The 24,452-nt window shown below is 44.6% G+C and overlaps 1 protein-coding gene across 3 annotated transcripts in view; it reads left to right on the top strand.

Moving 5' to 3' along the window:
* The first annotated feature begins 1,598 nt into the window (after positions 1-1,598).
* The window catches only part of LOC141127054 (fatty acyl-CoA hydrolase precursor, medium chain-like), a 39,577-nt gene continuing 16,723 nt past the window's right edge, over positions 1,599-24,452 (top strand). The window contains exons 1-7 of one of the 3 annotated variants that reach the window (XM_073613194.1): positions 1,599-1,808; positions 4,126-4,330; positions 8,726-8,864; positions 10,582-10,715; positions 10,908-11,061; positions 14,286-14,399; positions 17,690-18,470. In XM_073613194.1, the coding sequence (XP_073469295.1) occupies positions 1,757-1,808; positions 4,126-4,330; positions 8,726-8,864; positions 10,582-10,715; positions 10,908-11,061; positions 14,286-14,399; positions 17,690-18,448 (1,557 nt within the window). In that variant the 5' untranslated portion in view covers positions 1,599-1,756 and the 3' untranslated portion in view covers positions 18,449-18,470. Of the gene's footprint in view, positions 1,809-4,125; positions 4,331-8,725; positions 8,865-10,581; positions 10,716-10,907; positions 11,062-14,285; positions 14,400-17,689; positions 18,471-24,452 lie in introns of those variants that run through there. The other 2 variants (XM_073613193.1, XM_073613195.1) reach the window with 2 other exon arrangements.

Genomic DNA, 24,452 nt, shown 5'->3' with positions numbered 1-24,452 from the left:
GGGTTCAGACTGCCCACAGCAAGTGGCTGGGGATAAGGATTTTACACCCCCCCAGTCCGGCACCCAAAGGTGGCTGTCTATGCTAGCGCCGGCACTGCAGCCAGGGAGCTAGCATTTTCAGAAGGAGACATCAACAATGAGCCACCTTACTTCCAGGGCACAGATTTCCCCAGCCCTAAAGTTGGCCATACACTATACAATCTGATTGTACAATCTCCTTTAGACTTGGTTCACACCTACAGGTGCAACCGTGCATGGGTGTATTTCCACGTGACACGTATAAGGCAGGCATTGTATTTCAATGGGGTGCATTATACGTGAGAATCGCAGTAAAGAAATCCCTGACTCTATTCCAAAAACATGCCACATAGAACAACATGGTACTGTGGCACCATGCGGCTTGGTGCATGCAAAAATGCAAGAATGTTCACATTTGCAGATGTGTGGGGGTGCCATTAACAATGAGTGTCACTGCCACGCATCTGCTAAAGGGCAGCATTTTTCTCGGGTTGTCTGGAAAGCATGTGATTTTGCACAGTTCTCAACACTCAAAGATCTGAACCTAGCCTTAGATGTACCAAAACTATGTAATATGAGGACCCACCCAAACAACCCATTTAATTTGTATCCAGTCAGGCAGGCACCTATACTACATGTGGGCAGGAGTGGTGGTTGGTTGTCAAGTCCTCCATGTTTTCCCATTAACTTGTTGGACGCCAAGTACTTGGGTTACATGGAAGGCCTGCCTCACATGGGTTCTTCTGGTCTACGTTAGAGACTTAGTACAGGGTCACTTTACACGCACAATTGGGGTACCTTTACTTTGTGCTGTCTTCAACAGTGCCTAGGGACAAGGCTGAGGCTGCTGTGGGGGAAAACTCGACCTTAGGCGGACCTCTACTCTTAGAGATGAATGTAAGCTAAGTACAATTGCACTGCAACTGTTCTGCAGTTAACTCTTGTTTCCCCGTAACAATGTACACCTTCTATGTAATCTGCACTTAGGAGGGACACGCTGAGCCAATGTCCACAACCACCTGTCCAGCATCTTCCACTACTACTCCCAAGTAAGGTGCCACTCCATACGTGCACTGAACTCTCAAATTTCCGTACAGGATTGGAACCTCTGCAGGGCAATCCATTCCCGTTACTCTGGGAGACAGCATGCTGACGGAGGGAGTGCCGACAACGTCTCTATCGCTGCTAGAGACCATGCCAGCATCGATAGGCTGCTTGTTACACTTCCATTACTCTTTGCTGCTTCATTCTACATTGATGTCTTCATACGCCAATGTGTTAAAGAACCACTTGTTAACTAAATGTGTGCTGGCTACTTACGATACACCTCTTTAGTAACTCCAGACCAGGCAAGGACAATGTTTCATGCACTTTACTTAAAGTAGAACTATAGGCAAAACTTTTTCAGGTGGGGTGATGGGCTGAGAACAGATTTTGCTCAGAACAGATTGGTGCTCATTAGTAGGGATATTGTTTTTTCCCTATTGGTTGTAATCTTTGTCCCAGGCGGTGTATCATATTTAACACAGAAGGTATTTAGTACCTTTGCTCAACAGAACATGGGATGTGTATACAGGAGCTTTTGGAACTTTGGACTTCTAAATCTGCTGAGCTGGCCAGGCTGTGAAGATTATAAGGGGTGTGTTTTTCCTGTCATGGAAGCAATACCATTTATAAAAATCTCATTCCAAATATCAGAACACCTAATTGCATTTTGTAGAAGAACGGCAGTGGGACGATGAAGGTGTGCGCTCTCCTCTGCCTGTCCTCATTTATCCTCCTCAGAACAGGTGAGATCTCAGGTTACCTAATGTATATGATGTATATGAAATCTGCAACTCTGGGCATACCCAGAAAAGCCCCCAGCTCCAGGCAGATATAGAAACCCCCAGCTCAGCTCAGATCCAGAAACTCTCAGCTCCCGGTAGGTCCAAAAAAAAAAAAAACTCTGGGCAGGTCTAGAAACCCCCAACTCTAGGTAGATCAAGAAATCCCCAGCTCTAGGCAGACATAGACACACCCAACTCCAGGCAGATTTGGAGACCCCCAGCTTTGGCCAGATAGAGAAACCCCCAGCCACACGTAGATCCAGAAGCCCCCAGCTTCATCTCCATCTCTAGCCAGCTCCAGAAACCCCCAACCCCAGGTAGACACAGAAATCCCCAGCTCCATGTACATCCAGAAATCTAGATCCAGGTAGATCCAGACCAGAACCCCCAGCTCTAACTCCAGGCATCTTCAGAAACCGCCTAGCTCCAACTCAAGGCTACTTAAAATCCAGTTAAATCCAGAAACTTCTAGCTCCAGGTAGATCCAGGGACCCCCAGCTCCATCTCCAGGATGCTTAAAAAACCCTCAGCTTCAGAGAGATCCAGAAGGTGCCCCCATTGTTGTTATTGAGGGGAATAGGAGCATCATTGTTGGCATCAGTGGAAGTAATAGTTCCCCATTATTGGTGTCAGTGGGATTAATGGTGCCCTATCATTGGTATCAGCAGAAAGAATAGTTCTTAATTGTGGTGTCAGTGGGAGGAATAGTGACCCATCATTGGTGTCAGTGGAATGAATAGTACCCCATCATTGGTGTCAAGTGACAGGAATAGTGCACCATCATTGGTGTCAGTGGAGGAATAATGCCCCATCATTGGTGTCAGTGGAGGAATAATGCCCCATCATTGGTGTCAGTGGAGGAAAAGTGCCTCATTATTTGTGTTAGTGGGAGGAATAATGCCCATTATTGGTATCAGTGGGAGGAATAGTGCCCCATCATTGGTGTCAGTAAGAGGAATAGTGCCCCATCACTAGTGTCAGTGGGAGGAATAATGCCCCATCATTTGTGCTAGTGGGAAGAATAGTGCACCATCATCGGTGTTAGTGGGAGGAAAAGTGCCCCATTATTATTGTCTGTAGAAGGAATAATTTCCCATCATGGGTGTCATCCTTGGGCAAGTTAAAGGAGAGTGAAGGACTACAGTTTGGGCATCACTGTTATATAATATTTGTCTTCATTACAGGTTAAATTCACATATCATTTTTATTTTATTTTGGTAGGACAAACTGGTTTCTTGAAATGCCCTTCCCCCTTTAGGTAGAGTTCATTTCACTTCCTGTCTCTGTGACACCAAAACAAGAATGATGGTTGATCACTGATATATATCACGGGGACAAGAAGACAGACACTAAATAGAAAAGTTTTCGTTGGTGTTGGACTTTAATAAATGCTAATGTCTTTTTACTTGCCAGGAATCTAGTTAATAGAAGAATTTATCTGCGGGATTGACGTTATCTCTTAATAATTATTATGAGAAACTCTATATCCCCGGTGCCCAACCTGCGGCCCTTTAGTGTTTGTTGTGTGGCCTTTGGACCCTAGCAGTCCGTGGTGGGAGTATTGATTTTTAAAGGCATAATAGCAGTGACCTTTATAAGTCTCATGTCCCCAGTCTTCAACATAACCTGTTGTATGTCCCCAGTCTCTGACAGCCCTCTCTAGCATTACATGTGAACTACATATACTGAACATTATGGGAGCTATTGATAAGAAATAACACTATGAACATTCTTTATGCATAACTTCATGACCTATCACAATATACAGTAAGAGAATAATTTCTCAGAAAATCACCATCTTCTATCATTAAAAAGCCATCGTTGAGCTCCAGTCAGTGACTTTGCCTAGGCTGCGATGATGTCATCAGACTGCAGGCAGGAGGAAGCATTTTCTTAGTGCCCCCAGTGATTAGACTGTGCATTGTAACTTTGTAGCAAATCATAAGGTGGGAGTCTGCAGTAGAGGCTGAACTGTGTCAGACATTTGCAATCAGAGCCAAAAACTGTACAGAAACCAAGATTTACATGATTGTGTCATCTTTGATCCGGCATTTCAGTCCAGGAAGTTTTTGGTGACCCTGGATGATACCTGAACAAAGATGGTGCCATCCTTCTGGACAGAAAAGATGAAGGCATTGTAAAGAGGAATACTGTGAGCTCTGTGAGAGGGATAATAAATACTTGGAAGGGTTACACTGGCACATTATTTAATATAGACTGGAAATGGGATCACCAGGGTGGACAGTGTGCAATCTCTGTGTGTTTTCTTTGATTTCAGGCCAAGCAGAGGAAAGGCCAATGGTGGACACAAAGTACGGGAAGCTCCGGGGGGTCATCGAGCCATTAAAGGAAACTCCAAGAACCGCAGATGCTTTCTATGGGATCCCCTTTGCAAAGCCTCCAGTTGGCCCACTAAGATTTGCAAATCCAGAATTACCCAAACCCTGGGAATCCATCCGAGACGCCTCCCAATATCCTCCCATGTAAGTGTCAGGAATTCACCATCTGTGCCTCTTCATGTATTCTGCCCCATGCTCTAAAAGTATTCAGATCAATCTGCCAAAAACAGCTCCACCCACCTGCCCCGGGTCATTGTGATGGGGTCTTTCTTATTCATCTCTGGACTGGCTATTTATTGTACATAACAACGAATGCAGCATAAGAAGTGAGACCACTATTTGCTACAGACTATAATTACAGTATGCAGAGGATAAAGAAATAGAATATAATAAAGAACATTGCTGAAAAAACATTTCTTATTACCCAGAGCAGCCAATCAGATAATCCATTTGATTCCCTCATACTGCAGTGGGAATATGAGATGAATTTGATTAGTTGAACAGGAAACACAAATTCTTGTTTAGACAAACAGGAAGAAGTATAGGAATATAACCAAGAAAAATAGTAACAGAAATCCAGAACATGTCCACACAAACTAATAGACACTAAGGGAATATGGGCATACAAAGTACTAAATGCCAAGGTGATATGGTGTAATAATTGGTAGACTCCAAGGGGACATGGGCTCAAGAACTGCTAAATCTCAATGTGATATGGGCACAGATATTGGTAGACACCAAGGGGATATGGGAACAAGAACTGCTAGATCCCAAGGTGATATGGGCACAAATATTGGTAGGCACCAAGGGGTTATGGACACAAAAATTGGTAGGCACCAAGGTGAAATGGGCACAAGAACTGCTAGATTCCAAGGAAATATGGGCAGTTGGGCACAAAAACTGGTAGGCACCAAGGGGATATGGGCACAAGAACTGCTAAATCCCTAGGTGATATGGGCAAAAAAAAATGATAGACACCAAGGTGATAAGGGCACAAATATTGCTAGACACCAATGGGTTGTGGGCACAAAAATTGGTAGATACCAAGGTGAAATGGGCACAAGAACTGCTAGATTCCAAGGAAATATGGGCAGTTGGGCACAAAAATTGGTAGGCACCAAGGGGATATGAGCACAAGAACTGCTAAATCCCTAGGTGATATGGGCAAAAAAAATGATAGACACCAAGGTGATATGGGCACAAATATTGGTAGACTCCAAGGGGACATGGGCACAAAAACTGCTAGATCCCAAGGTGATATGGGCACAAATATTAGTAGGCACCAAGGGGTTATGGACACAAAAATTGGTAGGCACCAAGGTGAAATGGGCACAAGAACTGCTAGATTCCAAGGAAATATGGGCAGTTGGGCACAAAAACTGGTAGGCACCAAGGGGATATGGGCACAAGAACTGCTAAATCCCTAGGTGATATGGGCAAAAAAAAATGATAGACACCAAGGTGATAAGGGCACAAATATTGCTAGACACCAATGGGTTGTAGGCACAAAAATTGGTAGATACCAAGGTGAAATGGGCACAAGAACTGCTAGATTCCAAGGAAATATGGGCAGTTGGGCACAAAAATTGGTAGGCACCAAGGGGATATGAGCACAAGAACTGCTAAATCCCTAGGTGATATGGGCAAAAAAAATGATAGACACCAAGGTGATATGGGCACAAATATTGGTAGACTCCAAGGGGACATGGGCACAAAAACTGCTAGATCCCAAGGTGATATGGGCACAAATATTGGTAGACTCCAAGGGGACATGGGCACAAAAATTGGTATACACCAAGGGGATATGGGCACAAGAACTGCTAAATAACAGACAGATGTGGGGGGAAAAAACCTGATAGCAGGCATGGTGATATGAGCACAAGAACTGAAAGATGCCAAGGGGTTTTGAACACATATCCCCTATTTTTGAAGATTCTGTACTGTTATTTTTAATGTGAAGCTGATTCAATTTAGACAGACCTTACAGTTATATGGGGTGAGATGTAGTATGCTTCTGGCCTCAACATCAGACAAAAAGATCAATGGCTGCCTGTAAAATGCTCAGATCAATATTATATATCATTTTTTTTATATACTGTATGTATATAAATTTCTTTATTGCTTTTTTCAAGATACATATAAAAACACATACTGTCTATGTTGAGCTCATGCAGGAGCTTCTACTTATACCTTATAAAAATAGCTGGTATGGGTGTATGAACACAAATTCTAGATGCCAAAGGGTATATGGGCACAATAAATGTCACGGGTGCATGGACACAAATTCTACATGCCAAGGGGATATGGGCACAATAAATGTCACGGGTGCATGGACACAAATTCTAGATGCCAAGGGAATGTGGGCACACTACACGGGTGTATGGACACAAATTCTAGATACCAAGGGGATATTGGTACCAGAACTGCTAAATGCCAGATGTGGGCACATAACTGCTAGAAGCCAAAGGGACATGGGCACACAAACTGCTAGATGTCAAGGGCATATGAGCACAACATTTCTTGTTGCCAAAGGAATATAGGGGAAAAAACAGCTAGATGCCAAGGAGATATAGGCACAATAACTGTCAGGGGTATATGGACACAAATGCTAGATGCCAAGGGGGTATGGGCACAATAATTTTTAGATGTCAGGGGGGTACGGACACAAAACTGCTAGAATGCACAGGGATGGGGGCATAATAACGTCTTGATGCCAGAGGGATTTAGGTGTAGAATCTGTTTTTATTTTTTGTAATCTATTCTTTTCATTGTATTGTACAAATATGAACGGTACTATTATTATGAATTCTGTTATGCCTTATGAAAACACAATAAAATATTCAAACAGAAAATCTGCTAGATATTGGACTTCCAGCAGCCATTCCCAAGCGTAGTGTGCCGCCGCATCTTGTAGTAGTCACCATCGTAAAAAAATGCTAGCCGCATCCTCAAGAAGTTCCTACAAAAGAGTTTACAGGAGTGATGGGAGATGAATGGTGGATAAATTACGGGGGAAATAATCCCTATTCTATTGACATCGCTCCTCAAAACTAGGTAATATTTGGGAGGTTTTAGTCTTCCTTTAGGAAACTGTCTCACACATCCAAGCGATGGTGCCAAACATGTTTCGTGAACATCATTTTTGATGTTCCGTATTACATGTGTTTGATACATGATACACTATTGTTTGTTAGTAATATTTTTTTGTGAGTGTCAGGCTGATTCTATGAGCACAGTCATAAAAAATTATTATTATGTTTTACTTATAATTAAATTGCAACATTAGGTGCTTATATGCCAATGTTAGGTTCTTTATATAAAAATAGGTTTTCTGCTAGTAAATGAAGACATCAACCTGTTTGTAGCCTTAAAGTGACATTAAGGTTCAGGTTTTTTTTTTTTGAAATAACAAACATGTTATACTTACCTCCACTGTGCAGCTCGTTTTACACAGAGTGGCCCCGATCCTCCTCTTCTGGGGTCCCACGGCGGCTCTTTCGGCTCCTCCCCGCATTAGATAACCCCCTCTGGGAAGCCCTCTCCCGAGGGGGTTACCTTGCGGGCGCGCTCCTGAGTCATACACTCAGCGCCCATAGACACCACAGAAATTCAGGGCTCAGGTAAGTAAAACGGGGGGGGCGAACACTGCAAGGTGTTTTTTCACCTTAATGCACGTAGGTTTACAACCCCTTTAATTAATGCAGAAGCTGCTCTCAGCACTTCTTTTGTCACACATAGGGGGCAGGGCCACTGAAATCATAGGGTCCCATAATTCCTGCCAGGTGGGGAAATCCTATGTATACGGGCTCCCAACAACAAAATGAAAGTTACGCCCTGGACTGATATAGATAAATAAGAGGCGAGAACTTTAATTTAGAACAGAAGTATGGGTTTGTGAAAAAAAATAATCATACTCACCTAGGAGGATGCTGCATCTGTCCCCCACCAGCTGCAAGATTGAGAACTGAGCGATCAAAGACCACTGATCGCTCAGTTCTCAGCCTTCAAGCTGCAGAGAGCCGGTGACTGCCAGTCTTCAGCTCTCTGCTCTGCCCCTCCATTGCTCACTGGAGAGCCGGGCTGTGGAGGAGGAGGAGGGAGCGGCTTGCTCAGGCTCTCGGTGACACGCTGAGGGGCTTAGCCAGCTGCTAGTCCAGGCATCTGGGTGGATCGCGACTTTAAAGTCCCTGCACTCCAGGGATCCATAGGAGAAGTATGGGCAAAATAGCTTTGGCTGTACTTCTTTTATATGTCATGATCCGCGGCACAGAGGATTACTCTGCCTGCTGTGCCGTGGGATTACTGATGTGCCCAAATGTAATTGAAAAGTCCCTTCTCTGTCCCCACTTCTGAACTGACGGGGCCCGGACCCTGTACAGAAGGGCTGGCTCTACCCCCCCCATTGGCAGACTTTCATAGGAGGACCCACCTGTCAAACTGACTGCAGAGCCTGCACATTACACCAGCAGAGACACAATCCAGGTATAATCTGCGTCATCATCTGCATCAGTGTCAGCGTCTTGTATTTTGGTCTTTCAGGTGTTTGCAACATGTAGAGATTATGGAGGGAATTGCCTCCTACTACAAATCTCCATTCAAGATGCCTCCATTGTCAGAGGATTGCCTGTATCTGAATATCTTCACTCCGAGCGACAGAGACAAGAAATCAAAGTTACCTGTGAGTATTGCAACAAAATTGGAGGCCGCTGATGATGGTGATGCAAACTTAAAGTGTAAATACATTCAAAAAGTAAAACAATAAGTAAATATATACTTTCTTTGAAATTCTGTGTACATTTGGTCCCAATAAATACCTTAGAATCCAACCAAAGATCCTCATCTGCATAAATTTCCTTTGCTGCGTCTATAATTCAATCTACTCTCTCAATATCTCACTTTGCATCCCCCCATGAAGATGCACTGAGAGTAATGCCGCGTACACACGGTCGGACTTTTCGTCTACAAAAGTCCGACAGCCTGTCCGACAGACTTTCGACGGACTTTTGGCGGACTTGCGGCGGACTTGCGGCGGACTTGCGGCAGACTTTCTTACGAACGGACTTGCCTACATACGATCACACAAAAGTCCGACGGATTCGTACGTGATGACGTACACCGGACTAAAATAAGGAAGTTGATAGCCAGTAGCCAATAGCTGCCCTAGCGTGGGTTTTTGTCCGTCGGACTAGCACACAGACGAGCGTATTTCTGGGTCCGGCGTAGTTACGACGTTAAGATTTGAAGCATGTTTCAAATCTAAAGTCCGTCAGATTTGAGGCTGGAAAAGTCCACTGAAAGTCCGCTGAAAGTCTGGGGAAGCCCACACACGATCGGATTGTCAGCCAGCTTTAGTCCGTCGGCGTCCGTCAGACTTTTGTAGACGAAAAGTCCGACCGTGTGTACGCGGCATAAGTGATGTTCAGCGAGTATCATGAGTGAAAGAACACATCCCCAGGATCCTTTTAGATGAGCATGTTCCTTCCTAATGGCCTTCGAAAGTGTAGGCTGATCAGTTGCTTGATTACTATTCCAAAAGCAGGTCTACTAGAAGGTAATTAAGCAACTGATGGGCAAAATGCACAACTAAAGTCTATACCATACAATGGCCAACTCCCTTTCTGGAAGATATACATGTAAAGGGCACCCAGGGATGTGTTCTTTCACTCTGGCTCAGGTGGAGCAGCAGTACAGTGACTGGAGGCACTGCAAGCAACTATGAGAGATGTTGTTTTGCAATCAGCAGAAAGCTGATGTTTTACCCCACACCCCTCCCCTGCTGGCTATTATGAAGAGCTGGAAATACTAAAAATACAGCAGCTGCAACGACAGGAGGATATGCACATATTTTCAAAGTAAAAAAGAAATCAAAACTACTAATTCAGCAATAATAGCTTCTAATTAATACTTAGGGGGCTATTTATAAAACATTCATTGCACAAATATCAGGAGCATCCATACAAGCTGAATGAAATGTCTCCATAATGTTTGTAACAGATCAACGCCTGTGTTGTCATCGCCATCTAGGGGCCAAAATGAGGTATAGTTTTCTGAAATACCTCAATGAGAAAACTATACCACATTTTGGCCACTAGATGGAGCTGATGATACAGGCATTAATCTCCTACAAAAATTACGGTGACATTTTGTTCAGCTTGCACAAATGCTTCTGACATTCATGCAACAAAAGTTTTATAGATAAACCTCCTGTTGTAATGAATGTGATTTCCTGACTATGCTCAGCGCTCTGCTGTGGAGCTGGAGTTCAAACAAAAGGCAACAAAACTGATGATTTTCCACCACATGTTACTCAACAATTGCTACATAAATATGAAGAGTGATAGTGATTTGTACATTATCTCAGTTTGTGATGTCACTCCGCATTCTTGTTGTTTTAGGTCATGTTCTTCATACACGGGGGCGGGCTGTTGGTGGCTGGAGCCAGTCTTTTTGACTGTTCTGCGCTCAGCGTCTATGAGAATGTGGTTGTCGTATCCATTCAGTACCGGCTGGGAATTCTGGGATTTTTCAGGTAAAGCTCTCAATTTTTTCCGCTTTAATTTTAAAGCAAAAAACTCCCATGAAGACCCCGATCGCACCACCACGCTGCTGTAAATGCACCCCAACACACCTTCTCAATGCCTAGGCATGGCCCTGCATTGCATTGTGGAAACTCCTGCATGCAGATTTTTAGGAATTTTTATGTATTTGCCTTTTCCTCCAGTACCGGAGACGATGAGCTGCCCGGCAATCTGGGCTTCTTGGACCAGGTGGCGGCCCTCCATTGGGTGCAGGAGAACATCGCTGAATTTGGGGGCGATCAGCACTCTGTCACCATATTCGGGGAGTCTGCCGGGGGAGTCAGCGTCTCAGCTTTGGTAAGATCCAACTTGGCAACTAACTGAGGATCACCAACGAGGCCAAGCAATTTATTAGATTTTAAGTGCCACTATTACCGGGGGCTGCCAGTGCTGGCCTCCTGAAGAAAATGCTAGTTCTCTGGCTGTGTCACTTTCCTGACATTTCATACAGCAATAGTATCACCATTGGTGTGCGCACAGGGTGTGCTGGGTGTGCCTGGGCACACCTTAATCACCTTGTGCAGTGCCAATTCCCCCTGCTTCCTGGCATTCCCTGTCTCTCCCCGCTCTAGTGCTGCCAGCTTCCCTCCTCTGCTCTCCCATCGGCTGCTGCGGGAGATGTTTCAGCATGGATGAATGAATGAACACATTGGGTGATCTGTACCGATCGCTCATTTGTTCAGTTTTAACTGAAGCATTGTACATTTTAGTACAGAGTAGCATTCACTGTCCAGTGCAGCTGAGGCTGCAGAGAAAGGGACTGGGGAAGCTCTGTCCTCAGTCCCTTTCTCTCTGTTTAGGCCAATGACATTTCTCCAAAGCCCCCCAACAGAAAAAAACAAAAAATAATATAGTAAAAATAATAGTATCACCTCCACCTTATTTCATTAAAAAGCCATCCTTGATCTCCAGTCAGTGACTCTGCTTAGGGTAAAATTATGTCATCAGTCTGCTGCAGGCAGGAGGCAGAAGTTCCTCAGTTTCCCCTCTCTCGGTGATCGGTCTGCTGCAGGCAGGGGGAAGCATTTCCTTAGTCTCCTCTTCCCCATTAATCAGACTGCAACATTGTAATTTTGTAGGAAGTCACAAGGTGAGAGGCTGCAGCAGGGGCATATACTTAACTGAAAAAGTGCACAAAGGAACTGCTGCACATCAGTTTCTTTGTACACTTTTTAAGTTGAGTACATTTCGATTAAATAAAAAATAGTATACTTTTATCAGAGAGCACTATATGGTGGTTTTTTTAGCTTTATATCACCCTGGACATTATTATGATGGAGGAAGGAAGTAGACTGTGGAGCTTCTAATATTGGAGTGAAGATCAGCCCTGTGGCTTATGACAGAGGTCTCCAAACTTCCCAAGCAAACTTTTTCAGACTTTGGGGGGTGGACAGACTACACGGGCGTTGCTGCTTAACTGCAGACAGGAAACAGGACACTTTATTATTATACAGTGAAAAGACATAGAGTTTGACCATAGATACAGTTAAACACTGCCATCTACTGGTTGAAGAATATGTCTCTACTAAATACTGATATTGATGTGGTTGTTGCACAAAATACAAATGAACATTGTATGCCAACACAATGTCCCCTCATTGGTGTCAGTGGGAGATATAGTTCCCCATTGTTGGGGTAAAGTATAGTGCCCCATCATTGGCCCCAGTGGGATGAATTGTGCCCCATTGTTGGTGTCAGTGAAAGGAATAGTGCCCCATCATTGGCATCATTTGGAGGAATAGGGCCCCATTGTTCATATCAGGGTAAAGAATAGTGCCCCTTCATTGGCATCAGTGGGATGAATAGTGTCCTACTGTTGGGGTCAGTGGGAGGAATAGTGCCCCATTGTTGACATCAGGATAAAGAATTGTACCCCACCATTGGCATCATTTGAAGGAATAGCGCCCCATTGTTGGTATCAGTGGGAGGAATACTGCCCCATCATTGGTGTCAGTGGGAGGAATAGTACCCCATTGTTGACATCAGAGTAAAGAATAGTGCCCCATTATTGACATCATTTGGAGGAATAGTGCCCCATTGTTGGTATCAGTGGGAGAAATAGTGCCCCATCATTGGTGTCAGTGGGAGGAATAGTGCCCCATTGTTGGTAGCAGTGGGAGGAATAGTGCCTCATCATTGGTGTCAGTGGGAGGAATAGTGCCCCATTGTTGGCATCAGGGTAAAGAATAGTGCCCAATTATTGGCATCATTTGGAGGAATAGTGCCCCATTGTTGATATCAGTGGGAGAAATAGTGCCCCATCATTGGTGTCAGTGGGAGGAATAGTGCCCCATTGTTGGTAGCAGTGGGAGGAATAGTGCCTCATCATTGGTGTCAGTGGGAGGAATAGTGCCCCATTGTTGGCATCAGGGTAAAGAATAGTGCCCATTTATTGGCATCATTTGGAGGAATAGTGCCCCATCATTGGTGTCAGTGGGAGGAATAGTGCCCCATCATTGGTATCAGTGGGAGGAATAGTGCCCCACTGTTGGCATCAGTGTAAAGAATAGTGCCCAATTATTGGCATCATTTGGAGGAATAGTGCCCTATTGTTGGCATCAGGGTAAAGAATAGTGCCCCATTATTGGTATCAATGGGCGGAATAGTGCCCCATTATTGGTATCAGTGGGAGGAATAGTGCCCCATTATTGGTATCAGTGGGAGGAATAGTGCCCAAACATTGGTATCAGTGGGAGGAATAGTGTTTCAAGGGCCAGATAAAAGCAAGCAAAGGGGCCCCCGAGCCACAGTTTGGAGTCCACTGGCTTATGACAACCCCTGTTAAAAGGGAAGGTGCATATGACCTGTTTCTTAGGTGTGGCTATAAGATCAGAGCGTATATATTATGGGGGGTGGGATTTACACTTTCTGATGTACACATTTAAAGTCACGGATGGAAGTATGAAGATATATGAGTGAGAAAGGTCTAAGATACATCTGATTGGTACACGGATAATATTAAGCACATATACGGATAATTCTGGACTGCTTTTTGCAATGTTTTAATATATTGTGAAGATTTAAAGGAACACACACAGACACTTTCTTTAATCTAGCTATTTCTGTAGTATGTACACATGGGCAATATTACACACACGGATCATTTTTAGATCTTTTTTATTCTTGGATGTTTTGGGAATGTTGAGAGATCTTAAGATGATTTAAAGGACAACTCACGGGCATTTTGTTTCTTGATTAATTTTGTTTTATTTTGATTTAAGTTTGAGTACATATGAATATTTCATGATTCTGATTTGTTTCACTTGTTTGCATATAGACTCATAATATAGTACTGCGCGGCACTAATTTTCATATTTTACACCAGAATCTGACCTGCTATCAGCTTCTTGCAGTTCCTGTACAGCAGAGCTCAGACTGAGAAAGGCAGAAGCAGTACAATCGGTTAATGTGCTGACATGCAGCATGCTGATAGGAGAAATGAGCAGAGTGACGGAGAGATAAGCTCATCAGTCTGATGCTTCATATGTATATACAGTATTTATTATCTTTCCCTGTTCTAGGTGCTCTCTCCTTTAACAAAAGGACTCTTTCACAAAGCCATCGCTGAGAGCGGTACAGTGGCCATGCCGGGGATGGCGGTCAGTAAGCCGGAGGAACTCACCTTCTACCGTGATGTAAGTCCACCATCATACATTGCCTTGTACAATAATTGTGTAGTGGATAGCATACACAGGGGCTCAGTAGTTAGCACTGGTGCTCCCTAGTATATATACAGTTTATACTGTATACACTCACAGGCCACTATATTTAGGTACACCTTGCTAGTACCGGGTTGGACCCCCTTTTGCCTTCAGAACTGCCTTAATTCTTCGTGGCATGGATTCAACAAGGTGTTGGAAACATTTCTCAGAGATTTTGTGTGTGAAAATTCCAGTAGTTTTTGAAATACTCAGACCTGCCTGCTTGGCATCAACAACCACGCCACATTCAAAGTCACTTACATGCCCTTTCTTCTCCAATCTAATGCTTGGTTTGAACTTCTGCCAGTCGTCTTCACCACATCTAGATGTCTAAATACATTGAGTTTCTGCCATGCGATTGGCTGATTAGCAATTTGCGTTACCAAGCAATTAAACAGATGTACCTAATAAAGTGGCCGGTGAGCGTATAAGGACTTGAGTAGATGGTGTGGGGACATTAGAGTGTCATTTTTTTTATTAAAACATCATACAAACATACAGTTCATTAATAAAAACATATTTACACAAAAATAAACAAACTAAACAAAAACAAGCGTGCTTACATCAGCAAGTAAAGGAAAACGTTTCCTGACAAAATAACATAGAAAGAAACATATTTTAATGACAACAAAAAGGAGACTACAAACCCCGAACTTCAACTTTAACATAATTCAGGCTAAGAAACATTTTGAGATTTAATTCGCCATCAGGATGCGATTCTGAAACCCCCCCCCCATTAACCCCTCCCACAAATCATTCACCCCGACTTCCACATCATTCACCTTGCATTCTGCACCAGCCACCCTCATTCCCTTCCCGCCTCCCCCTCCACGATCATCCAATCCATCCCTCGGTGTCTGCCGACCTCCAGCCGCACTTCTGCCATGTCGTGGAGGAGGGGTTGGCACCACCATACATGCTGGTCCAGCACCCTCCACTGCCTTCACTACACTAGGAGAAACAATAGGTGCAGACACAGACTTGACAACCACACTTTCTGACACTGACTGGGGAACCACAGACTGGGGGGACACTGACACCACAGACTGGGGGGACACTGACACCACAGAGGGCCTCACTGACACAGATTAGGACAGGACAGAGACACTAGGATCCGCTGGTACAACCTATGCCAACCCAAACTCTTCTCTATCCAGACGGAAGAATTCCTCCACTAGCTCTGGCTTATTGTGCAAAGCCTCAGGGCACCATCTATAAGGCTATAAGGGTGACCAACCTTATCACATAGGTTACATTTAATGATGTTACAGTCCCTTGCCGGATGCCCCAGTTTCTGACACAAAGAACACTTCTGTTCTGGACATTTATGCCCCGTACAAACGGTCGGACTTTGTTCGGACATTCCGACAACAAAATCCTCAGATTTTTTCCAACGGATGTTGGCTCAAACTTGTTTTGCCTACACACAGTCGCACAAAGTTGTCGGAATTTCCGATCGCCAAGAACGCGGTGACGTCAAGCACGTATGACGAGACTAGAAAAGGCCAGTTCAGAACCAAGCGCGGCACCCTTTGGGCTCCTTTTGCTAATCTCGTGTTAGTAAAAGTTTGGTGGGAGACGATTCGCGCTTTTTCAGACTCGTGGCTTTCAGATAGTTTTCTGCCGTTCAGTTTGTGCTTGTGGGTTTGTATCTGCTCTTCAGTGCGTGCAGTCAGTTCGTATTGGAGTTTTCTGTGCGATCTTGTCCGCTTGTTGCTGTTTTTCAGGTCGCTCTTCACAGGCCTTGCTGTTCTTCAGTGCATTCTGTTACTTCGTTCTGAGCAGCCGACCGTTTTCTAGCCATGTTTCATATGCGTACTCCTCGTAGAGTTCGTGCTGTGCGGGGGCTTGGTGTTGGGGTCCTGACCTTGACACAAGTCCAGTCCATGAACAGGGTGGGGAGGAGTTCATGGACCAAGAATTGGTTGCTTCAGCGTGACCAGTTCTGTCATATGCCTTTGCTCCGTGAGATCCGTGAGAATAATCCTGATGATTTCAGGAACTTTCTCCGGATGACGGACCCCGTATTTCACCGTTTGTTGGCTTCGCTGACCCCCTATATTAGCAGGCAGGATACCTGCATGAGGCAAGCCATCACTCCGGAGCAGAGGTTGGTCGCTACCTTGCGGTATTTGGCCACAGGGAGAAGCCTGCAGGACTTGAAGTTCTCGACAGGCATCTCCCCCCAGGCTCTGGGTATCATTATCCCAGAGACCTGTTCTGCCATCATCCAGGTCCTGCAGAAGGAGTATATGAAGGTAAGATTTTTATCCTTTTATATCACATTTTATTGTATTGAATGTTTGATAATATATTGTATTTCTTCCCTCATTCCCTAATTACCATGATTGTAATATGCTGTGAATGTCCCCTTTGTTCTCATGCATGCTGGATTTTTATGTAATTATTATTTTAGGTCCTTCATACATATTTGCCCTTCAATAACCTCCCCAGCATGGTGTCTCCTGCCCTATATTCACCTCATGTAGTCACTTAACAATGTATTTTATCAGCTCCATAGTAGTGCTTTACCCCAAACACCCCCTAAAATGTTTTGAAATGTTATTTTTGATTTAAATTCAGGCAGAGTGGCAGAGGCTTTTTCTTGTGGTGTCCCCAAATTTTTTGTAACCCTCCCTCCCCCAACTGCTAAGTCAACTGATCCCAATTCTCTATCTTCAATCATCTATCTGCTGACTTTGCCAAACCCATACACACTATACCCATCTCTTTAGTGCTCAGATTTATGGATTAATTCCCCAAAGCATGTAGTGCAAGGGCCTGCCTGTATACTTTCCAATGGTACTGTTTAAAGTTCTTGTATCCTATTATGATCTTGATAGGTAATAGCAGAATGTCCAAATGTGCTCAAATGTGTACAGTGTGTATTTATATCTTTGTATTATGACACTTCTTACCTGTCCAGTGGGCTGCCAATAGTGTAACTAAGGAGGGGCTGTTCCAAGTAATACCCTGTATTTAGGCATTCATCTCTCAATGAAGTGAAGAGGGTTACCTGTCCAAGAGTTCCCCCCTCCCCCTATAATGTTAGAAATGGCCCATGAGGGGGGGAGGGGGAATATGATAGGTGTACCTTATACTTTGTTGTTGTTAAATTCCCCTTAATAAATGCTATCTGGAGGTTGACCCATAATGTTTGTGTCTAATCTGCTTGCCAGGTTTCTGTGAAAAAATAGTAATGTTTATTGTTTTTTCCTCAACAGTTTCCTTCCACGCCACAGGAATGGCAGACTGTGGCCTCCCACTTTGCCCAGCGGTGGGACTTTCCTAACTGCGGAGGGGCAATTGATGGGAAACACGTCCACATTGTCCCACCACCCAACTCGGGGTCGTACTATTATAATTACAAGGGGTTTAATAGTATAGTGATGTTGGCGGTGGTGTCGGCTAATTACGACTTCTTGTATGTGGACGTGGGGAAGAATGGCCGGATGTCCGATGGTGGAGTCATCGCCCAGACGGAGTTCTACAGGCGTCTCCAGAATGGCAGCTTGGACTTGCCACCTCCAGAGGACAATGTTGAAGGTCTCCCATTTGTGTTCGTTGCTGATGAAGCATTTGCGCTGGGGGACCACCTGATGCGGCCATTCCCGATGAGGACCCTCCCCCCGGAACAGAGGGTTTTTAATTACCGGCTGGCCAGAGCCCGAAGAGTGGTGGAGAACACATTTGGAATCCTGGCCAGCCGGTTCCGATTATTTATGACACCCATCCATATGGCGGAGTATAAACTGAACCATATAATACTTGCCTGCTGTGTTCTCCATAATTTTCTACAAAAACATTCAGCCAACTATGCTGGCTCAGTTGGGCCTGAGGCCGGAATCCCAAATACATCAACAATGACGGCACTTGAAAGCGGCCGTCCTGGCTTGCCCTCCCTGAATGCCCGTGATGTCCGGTTACGATACCTGGAGTTCTTTGCGGGTAGGGGGGCTATCAATATGCCAGACAATCTGTGACACCTTTTTCAAATAAAAAACAACCAAAAGAAATTCTTGGTGGACATTTACTGCTTGTGTTTGTTTTAGCTGACCCTGACAGAAATGTGTTGAGTGCAGAAAATGTCGTGATTGGGTAACCTTATAAAAAACAGTGTTGGCTGGTACTTCCTAAATGCAAAAACACATTTCACTACAAGTGCACTTGCAACTGCACTGAACCTGCACTTGTAGTGCAAAGAGGATTTGCCCTTAGGAAATAACCCCCATTTGTGCATAAAACAACAATTACATCACCCCAAAAGTGTTGTAGTGTTGAGACAATAATCCACACATTCTTGAGTAAGGCACTTTTTTATACCTGCACAATCACATGCGCATTTACCAAAGGTTTTCAAAACAAACCAACATGTTTGTTGTATAACAATGTTTGCAGTAGCATTATGAAAAATCAAAATATCCATTTCAGATAAAACAGGCCTGTGTAAAACCAACAAGAAAGCCAAAAAACTTGAACTTACAAAGTTCACATTAGGTAAAACCTGAAGGCTAGATCAGACATCAGTATTTAGGAACTGGGTTTGATCTAGCGTTCAGATGGGGGGAAATCACCCCTGGAAAAGCCAAATTTGGAAGATGCACACCAATTTACGAATGGCAACATGTGCTATCTGCCATCAGGGGGGATCAAGGGACGTGTTTTGGGGGAGAAAGCCTTTCCTCAATGCGACTTTATAATTGAGGAAGGTGTTGCACCCCCAAAACGCGTCCATTGATCTCCCGTGATGGCAGATAGCACATGTTGGCACACTGTGTGCATCCTCCAAATTTGGCTTTTCTAAACATTTTAAAAATTTTTGGAAGATTGGACCACATTAATAAAACAGGTGATTTTGTGGGGTTTAAATTCGCCCCAAAACATCAATGATGTTATTATTTTTTTTAATAACATCACTGATTTGGTTCTGAATGTTTTGCAATTGGAGATTACACCCCATGATCTCCCCGATAAGTATCTGGGCACTTTCTGAAGTAAAGCGTTCAGGATCCCTCACATCACGATCACCTAAAAAGAGATAAAGAACAAAAAAAAGGTCTCAAAAATCTGCCACCATCCATCTCTTTTACCTGAGCCTGTGGTCGCAGACACTCACCTGTTGTGGTGCCAATCTCCACCACGTCTTCTTCTTCCTCCTGCTCTTCTTCTTCTTCGTTTGGGGGTATTTCACCTTCTTCCATAGGTGGGGGGTCTGTGGTCTCCTCGGATGAGGGGTGTCCTCCGAGTCTTTTCTCCCCTATGTAAAACAAAAATGGTATAATTAGCACACAGATATTTGATGGCAGAACTAGAAATAGGAAACATTGCTTGGAAGTGGGGTACAATTGTCTATTTTAGCCGAGTTCCAAGATGTATATTTTTTTTATTGCCCTTTGTCAAGCTGCAATACTTTACATGTTTGGTACAAGCTTCACAGATGTAGCCCCCCCTATAGTATACACTGGAGCACCTGTGTGCCCCCCTAATAAAAATGGTGTTCTGGGGTCCCACACTAGTGCTCCAGTGTCCAGATGTGAAAACAGCTGCTCAGTGTCCTCTCTTTACACACAATCTAGTTGTCATTTCATTCTAGTAACAAACCCATCTACACAAACAAATCTTTGGCATCCAAGTAGGCCCCAAAAAATGTGTGAAAATGCATATGGCCTAAACAATGGTGTTCTAGAGGCCGAAATAAAAATGTTTGATACGAACGAATAATGGGCCCATGAACATTAAAGTTGCCCTTTTAAACGTTACAATTAATAAAAGCATATGGAGCAGAACGAACGTAATAAAGACAGAAAGAATAGGAACACAGCACAACTACTTACTTTTTTGCAGCACTCTCCGGATCTTTCGGTACTGCTCTGGCTCTCTCAACTTCAGGTCCGACCACCGCTTCCTGAGCTGATCTTTAGACCTTCGTACCCCGAAATTCCGCTCTAGACTCCTGACCACTTTACCAATGATTTTTGCCTTTCGGATGTTGGGGTTGGGGTAAGGCCCATATTTTCCGTCATAGTCGGACTTCCTCATGATGTGTACCATCTCCAACATCTCCCCAAACGACATATTTGTGGCCTTAAAACGTCTCCTTCTGGATCGGGACGTGCCTGGATCCGGCCTTTCCTCCTCCTCCTCCTCGTTGCTATAATTAGCATGCACCTGCTGTAACTCTGCCATCATGCTCTTCACCCACTGCGCCGAACGAAAAGGGGCGGGGAATACACTAGAAAGAACGTCAGGGGCGGGCGGAGTTACACGCATGCGCAGTGTGTATAAAGCGTAACACGCGTGCGTATTACGTACGATCTGTGAGCGGAGGAAGGAGCATTGGACGCGCCGATCGTAAGAACGAAGGTAAGAGACAAACTTGTGCCTATACTGCTTCTAGATTGAGGCCTATATTGTAACAAGATTAGGAGAGTTTTGTCTGACATTAGGCTTTGTCTTGTGTTGTGTCTTGCAGTGAACATGGATATCTTAATGAGAGATACTGACTTCATGTCACTATTCATTGATATGCTAAGTGAGCTGCCCTGTCTATGGGAGATTACCCACCCCCATTTCAAGAACCAAGCAAAGAGGAAGGCAGCACTGGAGCAATTGTGTGAAATTGTGAAGCAGGTGATCCCCACGGCAGACATCACTTATTTAAAGATTTTCATTGGTGGCCTGAGGAGCACATATCTGAGGGAGCGCAAGAAAGTCCTGGATTCACAGAGATCCGGAGCAGCAGATGACATCTATGTCCCCAGGATGTTGTACTACGACAGGCTGCACTTTCTGGCAGGCCAGACTGAACCCAGGCCATCCCTCTCCAGTCTTCCTTCCACGCTTCCTTCCCCCCTGGCTGAGGCTTCTGACACCCAACCTGGGCCTTCCAGGCCGCATGTGGAGGAGCCCAGATTGAGCCAGGTATAGCATTCCTCTAAATATTTCTGCTTGTCCAATCAATGATGTTAACTAGATGTTAGTTTGGAGTACTAATTTAGGATTGTGATTGATGATGCAAAACATTACAACTATGTCCCTTTTTCATACACAGGGAAGTCTCAGCCAGGAGGTGGCCGGGCCGAGCCGGCTGGCTGATCTGCAGGTCCCTCCACCCCCCCTGAAAAGAGAAAGTGGCAGTAGGACGAGTGCCCTAGAGGAGGCGGCTATCAGATTCTTTTGGAGGGCTACAGAGGTCCTGGGAGCACCCCACACCAGGCAGGAGAACATTGCTGCCTTCATAGCATATAAAATGCAGAGGATGGAGGAGGGCCAAAAAGCCATGTGTGAGGCCCTCATATCAGAGGCTCTGGAGAAAGGTATGAGGGGCCAAATTACACCTCACACACAGCTTTGGGATGGTCCTCCTCCTCCTCCCTCTCCTCCAGGTCCTCCCAGTCCTCCTCCAGGTCCTCCCAGTCCTCCTCCAGGTCCCCCCAGTCCTCCTCCAGGTCCCCCCAGTCCTCCTCCTCCTCCAGGTCCTACTCCTCCTCCTGCCACATCTCCAACTGCACAGCCACAGCCCGGAAGGAAGTGTGAAAGGAAGACCAGACAGTGATTGCCCTGGGTCCAGTCTGGTCGGCCAAAAAATGCAGCCTCTTGTGGTACCACAGCCTGGGGACACAGATGTCATCTGCTGCTATCCGGATCTCTGCAAATCCCGGACCAGACTGCACTCCCTTACATATGGACTCCTCAGGCCACCAATTTTGATGTTGAAGAATTGATGTCTGCCGTGGGGGTCCCAGGCTTCGCTAATTTCTCCTGTTGATCCAGTGTTGCCTCCCTCTTTGTTTGGTTCTGATCCCTTAATAAAGGATTTTTGTTTTGAATTATACTCTCCTATGTGTTTTACTTCAAAAATGACAGTTTGTTTGTGAGGATTCAGGTACATTTCTAATATACAATGTGAAATGAACAAGGGACACCAACAACAAACAATCTCCTTGAGATTAAATAATAAAAGATATCAATGGTGTTGGGGTAACTTGCCACACAAAACACACACAAAAATATTCTGGAGTAAAAAAAAAAATAACATTGAACAAAGATCAGCCTTGGAAAAAATCCAAACATTAAAGAAAAAAAAAGGCTTAAAAACAAAATAAAAAAAACATAAAAAATATAAAACTGTCAGATGTGACAACTAATAACAATATATTGAGGGAATCCCACTAAAAAAACACAAATAAAAGTTTGTGAGAAGTGTGTGTGAATATGAGCAGCAAAACTACTTAATTCTTGTCACATTATAAAGAAGAAGAGAGTGCGCTGTATTAAACCATTTTTTACATTGCAGCGTGCCGAAAGTGCTGTATCCATTGCGAACGCTAAGTTTACCAGAACGAGCTGTCCCGTGTCGGAATTTCTTCTGAGCATGCGTGGCACTTTGTGCGTCGGAACAGGCCACACACGGTCGGAATTGACTCGATCGGATTTTGTTGTCGGAAAATTTTATCTCCTGCTGTCCAACTTTGTGTGTCGGAAAATCCGATGGAAAATGTCCGATGGCGCCCACACACGGTCGGAATTTCCGACAACACGCTCCGATTGGACATTGTCCATCGGAAAATCCGACCGTGTGTACGGGGCATTAGAGTTGAAATGTCCCTTGACTTCACATTTATGGCGCAGCTTAGGCTGACCAGGGTAGAAGACAGTAATCATATCTCTACCAATAAAGGAGGGCAAATGCTGGACCTCATTCCCACACACACTCAACCTCATTGACACTGACCACCCACCAGTGCAGATTCCTCTATCATCCACAATCTGTTTTAGGAACACAATGTTTCACCAAACCTTCTCAACCAGACTCATAAATCCTCAGGGGGTATAGACTCATTCCTAGTCAGGATAGTCACATTCTTAATCAAGGGCTGTCGTGAGACAACTTTGGGGACAAGCCCCTTCCAGTCCGGCTGGCCCCTATATACATGCTCAAATCGCTCTCAAAACAGATCCAGGACCGATAAGCGCATTAATATCCTCTGCCTTAAATCCCATGGCTAGGATCTTATCCACAACCACCCTTCTGATAGGTGTAATATCCTCTCATACCCACCTGAGCTGTACCACATTCCTACGTTTAATGGAAGGTGCGTTAGGTGAAAGTCGTACAACTTGCTCTCTTCCACCACCAGCAGCATGACTTTGTCCCAACACAGCCTTAGCATAGTTCATAACTGGGACAGATGACACATTAACTGGCTGCATAGGAACCTCTGAAATCTGGTTTGGTAAAATTACCCACCACTTGATCCTCCCTCCTCCCCTCCAGCAGAACAGTCCCGCTCACCATAGTCCCAGAAGTACCACAGATACCTGCAGTCCCGTCATCAAGTAAAGTCTTCTGTTTAGAAAAAACACTAGCTGTTTCAGCGTTCATACAGCCCTTCTGCTCTGCATACACAAGCACTACTGTACTTGTGGATGTATACCTTTTGTAATAAATAACCATACTAACTTTCATTGGTTCATGTGACTTAGTAATGTGCTTCATATAAAGTCCCACAAACTGTCCTTTTTTGTCCTTCTGCTCTGCAGTTTCAATGTTCATGCAATATTCCTGCTCTGCACTGTTAATCCATGTGGGACTCCTCACAGCCAGCAGAAACTTCTCTGTCTGGATACATGCCAGCTTTTCCTGCATTCCCATGATCTTCATCTGATGGCTTGGTGCCACTCAAGGGAGATTCCATTTCTGTAATGGCCTGCAGCAATCCGCCATTTTCCTCAACCTCCTCCCGAGATGACCCAGGCCGCTGGGGAGGGGGGCAGATACTGACTCTGAGACAGAGGTAGTACTGGAGCCACCATGTGAAGCCACTTCCTTACCCCCCCATCCATACTGTCGCCATTACTGTGGCATCCACCCTCTGGCTGGTATTGGCACAGGCACTCTCCATCTTTTGGAATCTCTCCTCATTCTCATACTTTTCTCTGAACACACTGCTGCTTTCCTTTAGAGAAGCAACCAACTTCTCCTGC

This window comes from Aquarana catesbeiana, linkage group LG02 (genome assembly GCF_042186555.1).
Source record: "Aquarana catesbeiana isolate 2022-GZ linkage group LG02, ASM4218655v1, whole genome shotgun sequence".
Lineage (NCBI taxonomy): Eukaryota > Metazoa > Chordata > Amphibia > Anura > Ranidae > Aquarana > Aquarana catesbeiana.
The sequence above is the reverse complement of the archived record's forward strand: the minus strand, read 5'-3'. Positions and strand labels throughout refer to the sequence as shown.